General features: G+C 42.0%; 1 protein-coding gene across 6 annotated transcripts in view; it reads left to right on the top strand.

Moving 5' to 3' along the window:
- Window positions 1-16237, top strand: part of pold1 (polymerase (DNA directed), delta 1, catalytic subunit) — a 112887-nt gene extending 96650 nt beyond the window's left edge. For 5 of the 6 annotated variants that reach the window (XM_078531716.1, XM_078531718.1, XM_078531715.1 and 2 more), the window contains 3 exons: window positions 1914-1966; window positions 7634-7731; window positions 14077-16237. In XM_078531716.1, the coding sequence (XP_078387842.1) occupies window positions 1914-1966; window positions 7634-7731; window positions 14077-14173 (248 nt within the window). In that variant the 3' untranslated portion in view covers window positions 14174-16237. The remainder of the gene's footprint in view (window positions 1-1913; window positions 1967-7633; window positions 7732-14076) is intronic. The other variant, XM_078531721.1, reaches the window with a different exon arrangement.
- The last annotated feature ends 527 nt before the right edge of the window (window positions 16238-16764 follow it).

Genomic DNA, 16764 nt, shown 5'->3' on the forward strand with positions numbered 1-16764 from the left:
TTGGACCATATAATCCACTAGCTTCAGTTGTGAATGTATTAGCCATCACCAAATCAACAGGAAGCCAGTGTTGTATCTATTATATAAAATGGTTCTAGTATTTTTTAATGAGGGAACTTAGTGCTTCAGCTATGTTGAAGTTGCCAGGTTAGCCCAATCAGAAGCAGTTGTCGTTCTTCTCGAGCTTTGGCCCTAGGCAGCTGAAGGCAAGGCTGTTAGTGGCAGAGTGATGAAAATCGGACGTGTCCTTAGCCTTTCTCTTTAAACGTGATTAATTTTGTTAAATAAACAACCCTTAAGCAGAACTCAATCCTGCAAACAGCAACCAGGGTTCCTGTGTGATCACTGATGGAAGGGCTGTGGATGTTGGTCAAGGGCAAGGTTGAGATGAGCTGTGATGCCCCTTGCGCTGATGCTTACTGTTGACGCTCGCAGATGAATAATCCTGACTGGAGTGTGGGAGAGAAGGGCACCAGTAGAGCTGTAGTTCAGCAAGAAACCAGTATGATCAGAAGGGGAAATAAAGACTAGAAACCTAACTGGGCCAGCTGCATAAATATTTTGGCTACAAGAGCAGATCAAAGAATGGAAATTCTGCAGTGTGTGTGTCATCTGATTTCCCAAAGTTTTTCCACCTTCTGTAAGGCACAGGTTAAGAGTTTGTGGAATACTCTCCACTTGCCTAAATGATTGTAGCTCCGACAACCAAGAACTTTGACACCATCCAGGGCAAAGCAGCCCACTCGACTGGCACCCCATTCACATTCACTTACACCAGCATCAGCATGCTGTGATTTCAGTGTATACTACATACAAGATGCACTGGAGCAACTCAAAAGCTTCTTCAACACCACTTTCCAAATCCTTGACCTCCACCACCTAGAAGGACGGACAACAGACGCATGGGCACATCACCACCTGCACATTCCCCTCCAAGCCGCATGCCGTACTGGCTTGGAAATAGATTGCCGTTCCTTCATTGCTGGGTCAAAATCCCTAGAACTGCGTTCCCCGTAGCACTGTGGGTGTACCTATACAGCACAGCAATACAAAAAAGGTGACTTTCAAAGGCAGTTAGGGATGGGTAATAAATGTTGGTTTTGTCAGATCCCGCATTCTATGAATCAGAAGAAAGGAGCGAAAAACAAATATCAGTCAGTACTCAGACAAAAATAAGTTAATATTTGGGTGCTTTTCTCTCTCTAATGCTGATGTGGTGTGTAGTTTTGCATTTTTCTTTCAGATTTCAAAGAATCATAAATATTACACTACGAAGGAAGCTGGTGTATTACCTGCGCTGTGCTGGAGGTGCCTCCTCCCCTTTCTTTGTCTACTGCTTCCTTTTCCAATGCTTATCCAATTCCTTCATAAATGATCAAAGCAAGATATTGCAATTGCTGTAAAGCTGAAATAAAAGCAGGAAGTGCTGTTAATGCTCAGCAGGTCAGGCAGCATCTGTGGAGAGAGAAAGAGTTAACATTTCAGGTCAATGACCCTTTGTCAGAATTTTTGAATATATTTAATCCTCTGCTCATACAAAGGATAGTCGCAATCTGGAACTTTCTATTCCCCAGTAAGCTGTTGAGGATGGGTGTCAATGGAAAATTTCAAAACTAAGTAATAGATCTTTTTTGTTAGACAAAGGGTATTAAGGATTGCAGAATGAACTGCATGTAGATGGAATTGAGGTACAGATCAAGGATGTTCTAATTGAGTACCTGAACAGGCTTAAAGGATTGAATGGCCTACACCTGTTCCTATTTATAACTTGTTTGTGATAAAGCACTCTTTGTCCTAATCACATTTTGTGTGCAAGTTTCAAGCCTTTATAGCATCTCTCTTTACATTGTACACTGATCGCCTGGAAAGAGATTTCAAATTCAATCCAATCTTAATCTCTGCTTTTACCTCAGGTGCCGTTTGCAGTTACTGTAAGTCTCGCCAGTCAGAGCTGTACCAGAAGGAGGTATGATAAAAAAAAAATCATTTATATAGTTTGTTTTTGGGTCAGAAAGTATATGCTTTGTAGATTCTCTGGTGGTGTCTCCAAATCTCGGCACCGTACTTCAGGAAGGATCTCAAGCCTTAGAAAAGATGCAAAAGGGATTTACTGAAATGATACCAGGGATGGGGTCTGGAGGTGCTGGGTTTGATCCTCCTCACAACAGAGAAGGTTACAAGAAGATTTGATAGAGGTGTTCAAAATTATGAACGATTTTAAAAAGTAAGTATGTGAAACTGTTTCCAGTGGCAGAAGGGTGGCTAGCCATAAGGGTTGGTAACCTAAAGGCACAGATTTAAGATAACAAGCAAAAGAAACAGTTATTGTGATTTCTAATTTACTGTCTGATAGAGAATGGTGGAAAGAGATTCAACAGGAACTTTCAAAAGGGAATTAAATAAATACTTGAAAGGAAAAAAAATATCCAGGGCTCTGGAGAAAGAACAAAGGAGTGGGACTAATTGGATAGCCCTTTCAAAGAACCAGCACAAGTGTGATGGACTGAATGGCCACCATGTTTCAGTCAGAATTGTGTATGACTTGGAGGGGAACTTGCAGGTGGTGGTATTCCCGTTGATGTGCTTTCCCTTCTAGGCGGTAGAGGTTGTGGGTTTGGAAGGTGCTGTGGAAGGAGCCTAGATGAGTTGCTGCAGTGCATTTTGTAGATGGTGCACACTGCTGCCACTGTGCATCGGTGGTGGAGGGAGTGAATGTTGAAGGTGGTAGATGGGGTGCCAGTTAAGCAGACTGCTTTGTCCTGAATGGTGTCAAGCTTCTTGAGTGTTGTTGGAGCTGCACTTATCCAGGTAAGTGGTGAGTATTCATCACACTCCTGACTTGTGCCTTATAGATGGTGACAGGCTTTGGGGAGTCAGGAGGTGAGTTACGCTGCATAGAATTCCCAGCCTCTGGCCTGCTCTTGTAGCCACAGTATTTATATGGCTGGCCCAGTTCAATTTCAGATCAATGGTAACCCCTCGGATGTTGGTAGTTGGAGATTCAGTGGTGGTACTACCATTGAATGTCATGGGGAGATGGTTAGCTTCTTTCTTGTGGGAGACAGTCATTGCCTAGCACTTGTGTGGCACAAATGTTACTTGCCACTTATCAGGCTATACCTGAATATCGTCTAAGTTTTGCTGCAAATGGACACAGACTGCTTCAGGATCTGAGGAGTTGCGAATGTGCCGAACATTGTGCAATCATCCGCGAACATCCCCTCTTCTGACCTTATGGTGGAGGGAAGCTTATTGATGAAACAGCTGAAGATAGCTGGGCCTAGGACATTGCCCTGAAGAACTCCTGCAGCGATGTCCTGGGATGAGATGATTGATCTCCAACAACCACAACCATCTTCCTTTGATCTGGGTATGACTCCAACTAGTGGAGACTCTGCTCCCAATTCTCACTGACTTCAGTTTTGCTAGGGCTCCTTGATACCACACTCAGTCAAATGCTGCCTCAATGTCAAGGGCAGTCACCCTCATCTCACCTCTGGAGTTCAGCTTTTTTGTCCATGTTTTGACCAAGGCTGTCATGAGGTCAGGAATTGGGTGATCCTGGTGGAACCCAAACTGAGTGTCAGTGAGCAGGTTATTTCTGGGTAAATGTCGCTTGATAGCACTGTTGACGACATTTTCCATCACGTTGCTGATGATCAAGAGTAGACTGATGGGGCAGTAATGGACCTGGCTGGATTGCCCTGCTTTTTGTGGATAGGACATACTTTGGCAATTTTTCACATTGCTGGGTAGATGCCAGAGTTTATCTGGACTGGGACAGCTTGGCTAGGGGCGTGGCTGGTTTTGGAGCACAAATCTTCAGAACTATTGCCAGTATGTTGTCAAGGCCTTTGCAGTACCTAGTGCCTTCAGCCGTTTCCTGATATCATGTAGAGTGAATCAAATTGGCTGAAGACTGGCAACTGTGATGCTGGGGACCTCAGGAGAAGGCTGAGATGGATCATCCACTCAGCACTCAGGCTGAAGATCGCTGCAAATACTTCAGCCTTCTCTTTTGCACTGATGTGCAGCGAGCAACTCACTTCCTGGCTCCCCAAAGCCTGTTCACCATTGACAAGGCACAAGTCAGGTGTGTGATGGAATACTCTCGACTTGCCTGGATGAGTGAAGCTCCAACAACACTCAAGAAGCTTGACACCATCAGGACAAAGCCCACTTGATTGGCACTCCTTTCACAAACATTCACTCCCTCCACCACTGACGAACAGTGGCAGCAGTGTGTACCATCTACAAGATGCCCTGCAGAAACTCACCAAGGCAGCGCCTTCCAAACCCACAGCCACTAAAACCTAGAAGGACAAGGGCAATAGATACATGGGAACACCACCGAAGTTCCCCTTGAATCCACTCACCATACTGACTTGGAAATGTATCGCCGTTCCTTCACTGTCACTGGGTCAAAATCCTGGAACTCCCTCCCTAACAGCACAGTGGGTGTACCTACACCACAGGGACTGCAATGGTTCAAGAAGGCAGCTCACCACCACCTTCTCAAGGTAAATTAAGGATGGGCAATAAATGATGGCCTAGTCAGTGATGCCCACATCCTGTAAATGATTTTTAAAGAAAATCAGTTGCTTGTGGGATGCTTGGCCCCGTCTATCGCATGCTGCTTCTGCTATTTGGCATGCAAGTAGTCCTGTGTTGTTGCTTCATCAAATTGACACCTGTGAGTTTACAGATTGTGGTTGTATACAATTCTGCTGCTGCTGATGGCATCCATTAGGCCCAGTTTTGAGCTTCTAGACCTGTTCAAAAACTATATCTCATTTAGCATGGTGATAATGCCGTACATCACAAGGACTCTGCGGTCGTCACTCCTACCCATACTGTCATGGGCAGTTACATTTGCAATAGGTAGATTGGTGAGGACGAGGCCAAGTAGGTTTTTCCCTCTTGTTGGTTCCCACACCACCTGCCGCAGACCCAGCCTAGAAGCTATAACCTTTAGGACTCGGTCAGTAGTGGTGCTACCAAGCCACTCTTAGTGATGGATATTGAAGCCCCACACCCAGAGTACATTGTGCCCTTGCCACCCTCAGTGCTTCCTCCAAGTGGTGTTCAATATGGAGGAATACTGATTCTTCAGCTGAGGTGGGCGGCAGTAATTGGTAACCAGCAGGAGGTTTCCTTGCCCATGTTTGACCTGATGCCATGAGATTTCATAGGGTCCAGAGTTGATGTTGAGGACTCCCAGGGCAAATCCCTCCAGACTGTATATCACTGTGCCACCAACTCTGGTGGGTCTGTCCTGCTAGTGGGACAGGACATACCCAGGGATAGTGATGGTGGTGTCTGGGACATGATCCATAAGACATGATTCCGTGAATATGACTGTCAGGCTGATGCTTGCCTAGTCTGTGAGACAGCTTCCCCAATTTTGGCACAAGACCCCAGATGTTAGTAAAGAGGACTTTGCAGGGTCGACAGGGCACTGTTGTTGTTTTCGGTGCCCAGGTCGGGTGATCTCTCTGGTTTCATTCCTTTTTGACTTCATAGCAATTTGATACAACTGAGTGGCTTGCTAGGCCATTTCAGGGGGCATTAAGAGTCATGTAGGCCGGGTAAAGACAGCAGATTTCCTTCCCAAAAGGGCATTAGTGAGACAGGTGTGTTTTTATGACAATCAACAATGATTTTGTGACCATTAGACTAGATTTTAATTCCAGATTTTTTTTTCCAATTGAATTTAAATTCCACCAGCTGCCATGGTGGGATTTGAACCCATGTTCCCAGGCCATTAACCTGAGCCTCTGCATTACCACTATTCCACCACCTCCCCAATACTTCCTGTGCTATATCATTCTACAATGTGGTCATTCATCTCTATCTTCGGGTTAAGCCTGAAAAGAAGTCCCATTTCAAACCTGCCTTTGAGCACAACCACTTGCATTGCTATTTCTCCACTGGTATATTGAAAGCAGCAGGGAAAGTGGTGAGTTAGTGATATGGAACACATATTTAACTTGAGCATTTGCAATACTGCAGCCCATTTGAGGTGTTCAAATTACACTGTAGATTAGAAGAGCAAACCTTAAACGAGTTACATATCACCTGCCAGTTAGATTCCTGCCTTTCGTTCACCTTTGACCTTCTCACGGTTAGTACCATTTTGAATAAAGTTGCATTGAGATGATACACTTTCTCCTCTCCAGAGGCGCTAATTCTACGAAGGATCACCAGCCATTAAACACTTCATAAGTAAACTTTTCACACATGGGAACTTAGATAATGGATTGCTCTTGGAGAAAGCTGGGGTGAGGAAGTGAAAGGTAGGCAGGTCAGTAAATTGTATTATTAATTCATGGGATGTGGGCATCGCTGGCTAGACCAGCATTCATTGTCCATCTCTAAGTGCCCTTGAGAAGGTGGTGGTGAGCTGCCTTCTTGAACCGTTACAATCCTGTGTTGTAGGTATACCCACAATGCTGTTTGAATCTAATAAAGAGTCTTTCCTTGTGTTCCTTTTTATGTTTGATTTGACTAGCAAATTGCCCCTTTTCTTATACGCTAGCTGGTGATTGAGTCGACAGAGAGACTTTACAGAGCCACCTCATGTCCACAACCTGCAATCACAATGTGACAGTTGACAGGATTACATGGAATGGGAAATATTGACATAGCAATTTTTAATGGTTGGCTAAAAAGTGTGATGAAATTTTGACAAGAAAGATTTGTGGTCAGGAACTCTGTGCCTTACTCACAATTTTTAATAATGTACTAATTATCTACAGGCACAGAGGATTCAACACCAGGTGAAATAGAGTTAGAAGGGGAAACAGTGGCATAGTGGTCATGTCACCAGGCAAGAAATCCAGAGACCCAGGCTAATGTCCTTGAGGTCACAGGTTCAAATCCCACCACGGCAGCTGGTGGAATTTAAATTTGATTAATTAATAAATTGAAAGTTAGTCTCAGCAACGGTGCCATAAATTATGATTGATTGTCGGTTTAAGAAACAAACTCACCTGGTTCGCTACTGTCCTTTAGGGAAGGAAATCTGCCATCGTTATCAAGTCTGGCCTCCCTGTGACTCCAGATCCACAGCAATGTGGTTGACTCTTAGCAGCTCCCTGAAATGGCCTAGTAAGCCACTAAGTTCAAGGGCAATTAAGGATGGTCAACAAATGCTGGCCTTGCCAGTGATGTCCCCATCCCATGAAAAGAATTTTTAAAAAGGCAGGACATAATTGAACAAGGGTGCAAAGATGTAATTCAATCCCTATTTTAATGTTGTGTATTGTTTCTGTATTTCCATAAGTTGTTATGTCCACACATTTATAATGGAAACCTCTAACTAAATGTGTTGGCCGATTAATTATGGCCTGCAGCCAATTGTGGCACTGCAATGAGAGAGTTGACCTGAAGTGCTCACATGTGCATGCTTTTTAATATACACAGATAAGCTAATATTTGTGTTCTCTTGTCACTCCTAATAAGAGTTGATTCTTGTGCCATTGAAAAGCAAGTTATGTAAATCTGCTTAACAGTAAAGCTGGGATTTATATAGCCATCAGTATACTTTCACGGGCAGGTGTTTCAATATTTTATTGCTGTTATCTGTAAATTTCCTTGTAAACCCATTTCTGGATTTTTTTCTCACTTTTAGATATCTCAGCTGAAGCTGCTGGAGGAGAAGTTTTCACGTTTGTGGACACAGTGCCAGCGGTGTCAGGGTAGTCTGCACGAGGACGTGCTTTGTACCAGGTAAACAATGGTCTTTCTGCTCCCACCGACAGTGTCCCTCATTACGAAGCTGCTGCTTAGCTGAACCCAGTTCTGACTCTTGAATTTGTCCTTACTGGGAGCTCAAAATTGGAGAACTTCCAAACTTTGTTTAGTCTTCCAATCCTCTAATGACTGCAGACTTTCAAAACCCGAGCTTGGCTTCACCTCGCCAGTATGTTTTATAGTTCTGTCTTCCCTTTTGATATTTTCACCTGTGATGGTTTCCTGTGCCTTTTATTTCTCATCGCTGCACTCCAAATCGCTACAGGACCAATCCCTAGAAAATGCTTGTACACAATTTGTAATTTTATTCCTTGATTTAATGAGTGACAGTGCTGAATGAATAATTTATTTTTAAAAGCACTTCTCCTTTCCACTGCCTGCCCTAATTCCCCTCCCTACCACCCCGCTACTGAAGGCTTGCTGTGGTAAGGGTCCTAGGGTGCCAGTAGTCTTCTCCCTGTATAAGGCTAGTGTTGAGTGTTGGCAGGATGTTTGAACTTGTGGGACGTGTCAGGACAGCCTGATCCTGTCTTTGCTGACATCCTTGCACTTGCACTTTCCAGGAAAGATGGTGCTGATGAGCTAGCCTGATTTTCTTTCTTCCCTTTGTTAAGCCAGTATAATTAGGACAAGTTTAAAACCTCAGATATTATTCACATGCCAAGTTTTGTGTAATGGGACTATACAATTGTGCCTTTTCTCAGTTACTTTTCAGCACAGTGGAATGTATACAGTGTTTCATGTTGTGTTGATCCAGCTGGATTGCAAGCTTGTCTGCTACAATGTTCTGGCAAGACTCCTTAATTCTAAGTCACACAAAAGTTTTCAATGTTAATGTGCAAAATAGTGGTTAGCCTTCAACTGGGGTTATTATACGCAAATCAGAACACCATTGGAAGGATATTGTCTTTGACAGGTTGTAGTGTAGGACAACTGAGATTCATATCAGACTTTCAGAAATCTAAGTTATGCAGAAGAGTTGAGGAATTCAAGGTATTTTGTCATAAAGAAAATGATCCAAAGTGATCTCATAGCAATCTTCACAATTTTGAATGCAGTTGAAGTAAAGTTGAAGACAATAAATAAAAGATCTATGGAAGAAATAGAGGCATTCGAAATTTAAAAATGAGGCCTCCCTTTTAAGACTAAGATTAGGAGACTTTTTTTCTCTGAGGTTTGTTAGTATGTGCAATTCTCTTCCCCAGAAAGCAGTGGAGGCTAGGTCATTGAATTTGTTCAAGGCAGCGTTAGATAGATTTTTGATAGACAAGGGAGTCAAGGGTTATGGGGGACAGACAGGAAAGTGGAGTTGAGAGCACAACCAGATCAGCCATGATCTTATTGAATTGTGGAGCACGCTCGAAGAGCCAAATGGCCTATTCCTGCTCCTAAGTCCTATGTTCCTATATGGATATGAAGACATAAAATTCAATATACAAACCATAAGACAAATGAAGAGGTACTTGAAATTCCAAGAGCAAAAAAAAACTCTTAAAAAGTGACATCCAGAAAAAAAATGTGCCAGTATTTCGGCCATTTGATCAGAGCTGGAAAGCTACAAAGATCTCTGCTAGATGACAAAAGTGGGGGCAACAGAAAGGAGGCGTCTTCTTAGGCATAGTTGGATGATGAATACCACGGAGTGGTTGCAGATGAGCTACAGTGGATATGACAGGATGGCGCAAGGCAGATGAGTGTGATATACTATGACAGTAGACCTCCTGGTAGGAGTAGCTACTAGCAGCAGCAGCAGTGAAGTAAACTGGAACTTCATAAACTATTTCACACAGTGGATAAATGGTAGATTTATCAAACAAGGGAAAGCCCTTGAAGTGTACAATAACAAAGGGTTCAAGAGACAACTAAATGTTTGTAAAGAAAGTGGATAGAGAAATGTTTGGTTTATTAAAGTAATTTATTTCCATTATATTCTCTAACCTTGAGTTTTGAATTGATGGATTGGTAAAAACTTATTCTCACCCAATTTTAATATTAAGAATCATGAATTTTGTGCTAAAGATCTAGTCCAGAGATGTGCGCACATCGCACATTGTACTCAGGCCTGACACATACAGTACACAATGTGTAATCATTTCAGTATCAAATTCAGTGTAGAATCGCTTTGAGGTTATTTGTGTTAATATTGTATTGCTTTATGGGTTGTGAGTGTGTTTTATGGAGTATTGGGATGTGTTGTGATGTTTGAAACAAAAACAAATTTTCTTAATTTTCTCATTTTATAGGTTTACTTTCATCTAGTTTGAGATGCTGAAATTAGAATCTAGAAAGAAAAAATGGGTTTTTAATTCAGATAAAAAACCTTAATGTGCCTTAAGAGGGATCGATAGCAACCTGATCAGTCCAAGTAATTTGCGCTCTTGTCTAACTTCCTATGTTCTTGCATATCCACTACTCACCCTGACATGTAACTCTTTCTTCCCTTCCCCAACTTCCAAGCTTGCCAGTACTTTACACGTTCTCACCAAGATGAGTTAACATAACTCGCAGTGGTTATCTCAGGTCTGAGGGCAGTTGGGTGTGTGAGAAAGGATTCATGGCTGTCAAGAGAGTTCTAGCCTGCGATTGACATTTATGACTCCTTCATTACCAATGAACTTGCTTTATGAATCCAGGCAGGTTGCTATGATGGTTGTAAATCAAGGTACTGTTTAATGTCCTGTAATCAAGTAAATATCCAGTGGAAGGGTAAGATTTGTAGACTGTATTTTAAAAAAATAGCTAGCTCAGGTGAAGAACGAAGCCTAGTATATGGCGCTTGGTGAAGATAATGACTAATGGGCACTGTGAATCAATGTTGTGCTTGCTGTGGAAGGATGTAAAACATAATCCTAACAATGCAGTAATAATTAGGGATCATCTGGGGAGTCACTTAATCTAAAGTGATGGAGGACAAATCTATTCAGGTTCACTAAAGGAAATTATTTATAATGTGGCTTTCATGGTTCCAAGATATCCCAAAGTGCTTTACACTTCAAATGTACTTCCAATAGCTGTAGTTGTAATATAGGAAACATGGCAGCTAATTTGCGCACAATAAGTTTCCACAAACAGCATTGCTTGCTATTGCCAGATAATCTATGTTAGTGATGTTGATAGAGGAATAGATTTGGACAGTGGGGAGAACTTTGCTGCTGTTCTTTGGCAGCGCAATCGGATCTTCTAAGTCCTCCTGAAAGGATAGATAGGACATCAGTTTAGTGTCTCATTTGAAGGACCACACCTCCAACAGTTCACCACTCCCTCAGCACTACACTGGCGAGTCATGTCTTTGGAGTAGGACTTGAACCCACAACCTTCTGATACAGGTGAAAGTGCTACCCAGTGAGCCATGGCTAACACCTAAATTCAGAGCTTGGGATATTATTGGTCTAGCATTCCCTATGCAAGATCTCAGTACATTAGTGCTATTTTGAAGTCATGCTGAAATGATTTTAAGGGTAATTTGGAAATGTTCGCCTTTCACAACCTCCCTACATTACAACAGAGACTGCACTTCAAAATGATCTAATTGGCTGTAAAATGTTTTGAGACCTCCGGAGGTTGTGAAAGGTGCTGTAAAAATGTGAGTCTTTCTTATATGAGGTAACAGCTTCAAATTGAATTTTCTCATTTTTAAAGAGACTCTTTAATCAATTTCACTTAGTTGTGAAGAAATAAGTTCCAATAAAAAAAGTTTCAATAATGTGGCAAAATAATAAGCTGCACAGTCCCACATGTTTTTTTGGGCTGGGAATTGGAGGTAGACGTGTTGGAGTCAGACTTCACTCACCACAATGCTATACAGTCTGGTACATCATCCACAAACCTTCAGCAGTGACTGAACCTGAAGGAGGAAGTGAAAGGATTCTGGTTTGATTCAGGCTTTATTTACTTTTCTTGCTTTCCCACCTTTCCCATCCCCAATACTTTTTAATGTAGATTTGATTTTTGCTTTGTTTGAGAGTATGAAATTTCTCCCCTTTCCCTGTCCCGTTATTTCTTCCCCTTGTGCACTACCTAAGACCAAGCAGACAGACTTGCTCCAGACATATTATAGTTTTAGTTAGCAACAGTGATCTGGTGTTGGCTTTTCAACTGGCTTTCCTTCATCATAAAATCATTGAAATTTACAGCACATGAGGAGATCATTTGGCCCATCGTATCTATGCTGGCTGAAAAGGAACTATCCAGCCTAATATTACTTTCTACCTCTTGGTCTATAGCCTTGTAAGTTAAGAACTTCAGGTACATATTCAAGTACCTTTTCAATACGATGAGAGTTTTCTGCCTCTACCACCCTTTCAGGCATAGAGTTCCAGATTCCCAACACCCTCTAAGTGAGCAAATTCTTCCTCAGCTCCCCTCTAACCCTCTACCAATTAGTTTAAATCTATGCCCCTTGGTTATTGAACTCTTAGCTAAGGGAATCGGTCCTTTATCTCCTAGATAAAGGATTAGAGGGACTTTTGCCCAGAGTGGAGTGAGGGCCTGAAACTCTGCCTCTAGCTAGGCTGCTTGTTACTTTATATACCTCAATTAAATCTCTCTCTGCCTCCTCGGCTCCAAAGAAAATAATCCCAGAATATCAAATCTTTCCTCATAGGTAGAATTCTCTAGTCCTGGGAACATCCTCATCTAAATCTCCTCTAGTGCAATCACATCTTTCCTGTAATGCAGTGACCAGAATTGTACGCAGTACTCCAGCAATACCCTAACTAGCATTCTTTACAATTTTACTGTAACCTCCTTGCTCTTACTTTCTGTGTCTCAACTGATAAAGAAAAGTATCCCGTATGCTTTCCTAACCATCTTATTCACCTGATCTGTGGACATACACTCCAAAGTTCCCCCCTCTACATTTCCTAGCATCTGACCAATTATTGTGTATTCCCATGTCTTGTTTATCTTTCCTAACTGCAATACCTCACACTTCTCTGGACTGATTTCCATTGCCACTTTTCTGCCCACCTCACCAGTCCATTGATATCTTCCTGCAGTCTACAACTTTCTTCCTAACTATCAATTGCATGGCCAATTTTTGTGTCATCTGCAAAATTTTGACATGGTGGGTTGGTGCTGAAATGCATTATGCCATCTTCTTTCCTCCTACCACCACCCAAAATCAGGTGGTCTTTTTCTGCTCAGAGGCAAGGTGTTGTGTTCCAAGTACTTTGTAAAGGTCCCTAGCCTCTTAAACAATATTTTTATAATTTTTTTCCCCTCATGTCATAAAGCAGTAATTTATTCTGGGGCATGGTTGGTTCCATGGGCATTTGTAGTCCTATCATTCATGTACAACAACTTCCATTTATATCACGCCTTTAACATAGCAAATAGTCCCGAGGCACTTCACACAAGTGTTATCAAAAATTGTTTGACGTGAAGCCACATAAAATGTTAGGTTGGATGACCAAAAACTTGGTCAAAGGAATAGGTTTTAAGAAATGTGTTATAAAGGTAAAGAGGCAGAAAGATTTCGGCAGGGAATGCTAGAACTCAGGACCTAGGCAGCTGAAGGCACGGCCACCAGTGAGGAAGATAGCATGTAGATGAGAAATAGTAGGGGGCCATGGATAGATCCTTGGGGAACTCCAAAGGTAATGATGAGGGAGCAGAAAAAGGATTATTCCAGGAAATTTTCTGGTTGCACCTATACTGGTACAGTACACAATCATAGCTGATCAAATAACCTACAGACCGCTGTTGGAGCAGTGGCTACTTCAGTGAGGCACTGGAGCTGCTGGTGCCCATGGAATCATAGCCTTAAAGAGAAGCAATGAAAATTGGATGTTATTATTTCCTCTGTAGCTGATTTTTTTTCTTTTGGCAAAAGAGTTAGTTTGGAGTAGTTGAAAAATGGTTTGGTGCTGAGCAGGATGGACAGAGAGGAAATGTCACAAGGCCTTACGTGACTTTCAGTAATTCACCCCTTTATTGCTAGGGATCCTTGCCATTTTTGTCATTCCAGCACATTTGCTGAATTTCTACAGAACAAAAGGCTGGATTTTTCCACTTGTGGTGAAAACTAAAGGCCATCAGCATGTTGTCCCTATTAACATCTCACCCAAAGAATGTTGGGAATGTGAAATTTGCTATCACAGGAAGTGTTTGAGGTGAATAGCATAAATGGATTTAAGGGGAAGCTAGACAAATACAGAAGGGAGAAAGGAATAGAAGGATATATTAATAGGGTTAGATGAAGTAGGGATGAGAAAAGGCTTGATGGAGTATAAATGCTGGCAGGAACCCATTGGACCAAATGGCCTATCTGCTGTAAATTCTATGTAACATCCTTTTGTCTTTTTCCTCTTTTCTCATCAGTCGGGACTGCCCTATATTCTACATGCGGAAAAAAGTGCAGAAGGACCTTGGTGACCAGGAGAAAGTGATGATGCGATTTGGACCCCCGACTTGGTGATTACAGGAGCAAGAAACCAGGAGGTGTTGGCGGGGGGGGCGTGGGGAGAGGCTGTTTTTAAAATAAATGAATGGAAAGGTTTCTTCACAGGATTCAGAAACTAATTTTTTCTGCCCACTGACCACATGTTACTGCCATGTGGAGAGAAGCTTATTACATGTGAAATTCTAAGCTGCAGGTTTGTTTTTATCTCCTAATTGTGAACATCTTTCAAATTGAGTAGGGACCCTTTTATGGCCTGACTTCTTAAACTCAGCATCTGAAGTAGCTCAGGAGCCTCTATATCAAAAGCAAGTGTGTGGTTTTTTTATCCTAAATACGGTTTGTCAGACCTTTGGGGAAAGGGAGGAATGGGCAAAGGAAGAAAATGTTCGAATAAAGAGTGCTGAATTTTCAGAAGCATTGTGATAGATCACAAATTGTGAATGATCCATTGGCTGTTTTACAAAATACGCCATTGCAGATGAGACACTGTTTTGTACACTAAAGGATGACCTTTGGGTTACCAATGTGCTAAATCTACCGCTGTTACAAACAAGCTGAGAGATATTTTTGATACCTACTTCATTAGTTGAATTACTGACCAGTGGATTGATTGAAGTGCACGTGATTTGAATGAATGGGTGAAATTAAGTGTTAATGAGGTGGTGTATTTTTGTGTTATTCTTAGAAATCTTTCTTAGATCTGCCAGGCCAATTTGACGAAATTGTCCACTGCATAAGTACTTTGTTCAGTAGCTTCAGGGATATTTGAATCTATTTTGATAAGCTGGAAGATTTTCTCCCATTCCAGCCATTTAATACATTGCTACGTGCTGCTGACCATCTCCTTTGTGCTTGTTAGGCAGGTGGAGTTGAAGGCAGCTTATAGGGTTTGAGGGTAGGATGCACAAATAGGTGCAGAATGTGTGCTCATAATTAGCTTACGGAGGAGAGTAGGAATGGAGTGAGAAATGAGAAGTTGCACTTGAAATTGGGAACTCGGTTGGGGCACTGTGATACATTGTGTTATGTTCTCTAACCAATAAAAATAACCCATGCCCATTCTTCTGGGTGTACCAGTGAACCACCTGGTGTATGGGTGTGGAGCAGGAAAAACCATTAGAATTCAGTTTTAAATATTCCCCAGATGGCATGCTTTTTCTCATAGTTATATTTTTTAAGCTCAATGTCCCATCAGAATCTTTCGTAGTAACAGGCAGCGAAACCCGGGTCATAATTTGCCCTTGAACTAGTTGGCAAATGGAATTTTTTTGGACAGCCAATCTGTGGGATCAGCTCTAGCTGTAGCCAGCTTTCCACTGGTGGGAAAGTGCTGAGGCTGCATTCAATTTGTGTTGTTTTGGCTTTAGAAGGAACTTGATAATGGACCTCTTATTGGATTGGAAGAGGAATGGTTATCAAATGTGTTTATCTCCTGATTCCGCCTTTTCTGTAGCCAATGGTTCAGGATACAGTTCCAGTCGTCGGCACCATTCTGGTACCTCCCCAAGTAATTGGTCTTTGTGTGTGTTGTCTGGGCAGTGATTCATGTTGGGCTGCTCAAGAACGAACACCCATCCCAGTTAAACTTGACCTTTCATCACCTGGCATCCAGGTGTGGAATTCCAACCGGGATTTATCAGCAGATAGCGATCAGCAAAAGAAACCTGGGCAAATTTACCTCCACCAACACCCAAGTCTCAATATTCTCATTTCTATTCTTGCTAAATTGGCTAACAAAATAAACCAGGGATCAAAACTCAGGTCTCCCTGGTCTGTTTTGATTTGGTGCTACATCAGCTGGTGCATTTACCTACTAAGCTATCTGAGGCATATTTGAAATTCCACCATTCAACCACATCCCAAGTTTTCAATTGCAGTGTTCTTTATGGCATGGGTACGATGGTAGTCAATTTCTTATTCACTGACATGAAGCCAGTCCGTGTGGAATTTATTTGGTATTTCACGCAAGTATGACTTTGTACTATATATTTCTATATGACCATATGTTTTTTGAGCAACGATTTTTGTATCTTGAGAAATAAAAGTGTTAACTTGTTATTAAACTGTCATGTTCTTGTATTCTAGTGAGCGCCAATTGTCTTTTTTGGTTAAACTATCTTCCTGGAATTTCTCCTGCATCCCCAGACATATTTAATGAATGTAACTCAATGGCACCGATCAAGCTTCAATGAGCAGCACCAGTTTAATTTTATCCCTATCCTGGCTCTGTTCTTGATGCCAAAAATGCTGTTTAATAACCGATTTACAAGGACTCTGCAACACAGAGAATCACATTCACCATAAAACCAGTTAAGCTAACTGAAAGAAACGGAAGAAAACTTGTGTTCTGCTTTCTATTTTTGCCTCTTCTTCCCTGACTTTGGTGGAGGGGCAGGAGGGAGATTATTACTCAGCTGTTAGCAGTTTCCTGGTCCCTTGTCTAAATAGCTATTCTTCATATGTGAGCATAGATGATGTTTGACCATGGCAGGACAAGAAACATCATGTTTGGGCTCCATCTTGTTTAGGCATGCATGGTACACTCTTCAGCGGGTGTGCTGTATAGCAATGAGGAGCAAGCACCCTAGCTGTTTTTATTCACCATT

Source organism: Cetorhinus maximus, chromosome 29, assembly GCF_964194155.1.
Source record: "Cetorhinus maximus chromosome 29, sCetMax3.hap1.1, whole genome shotgun sequence".
NCBI classification, from domain to species: Eukaryota; Metazoa; Chordata; class Chondrichthyes; order Lamniformes; family Cetorhinidae; genus Cetorhinus; species Cetorhinus maximus.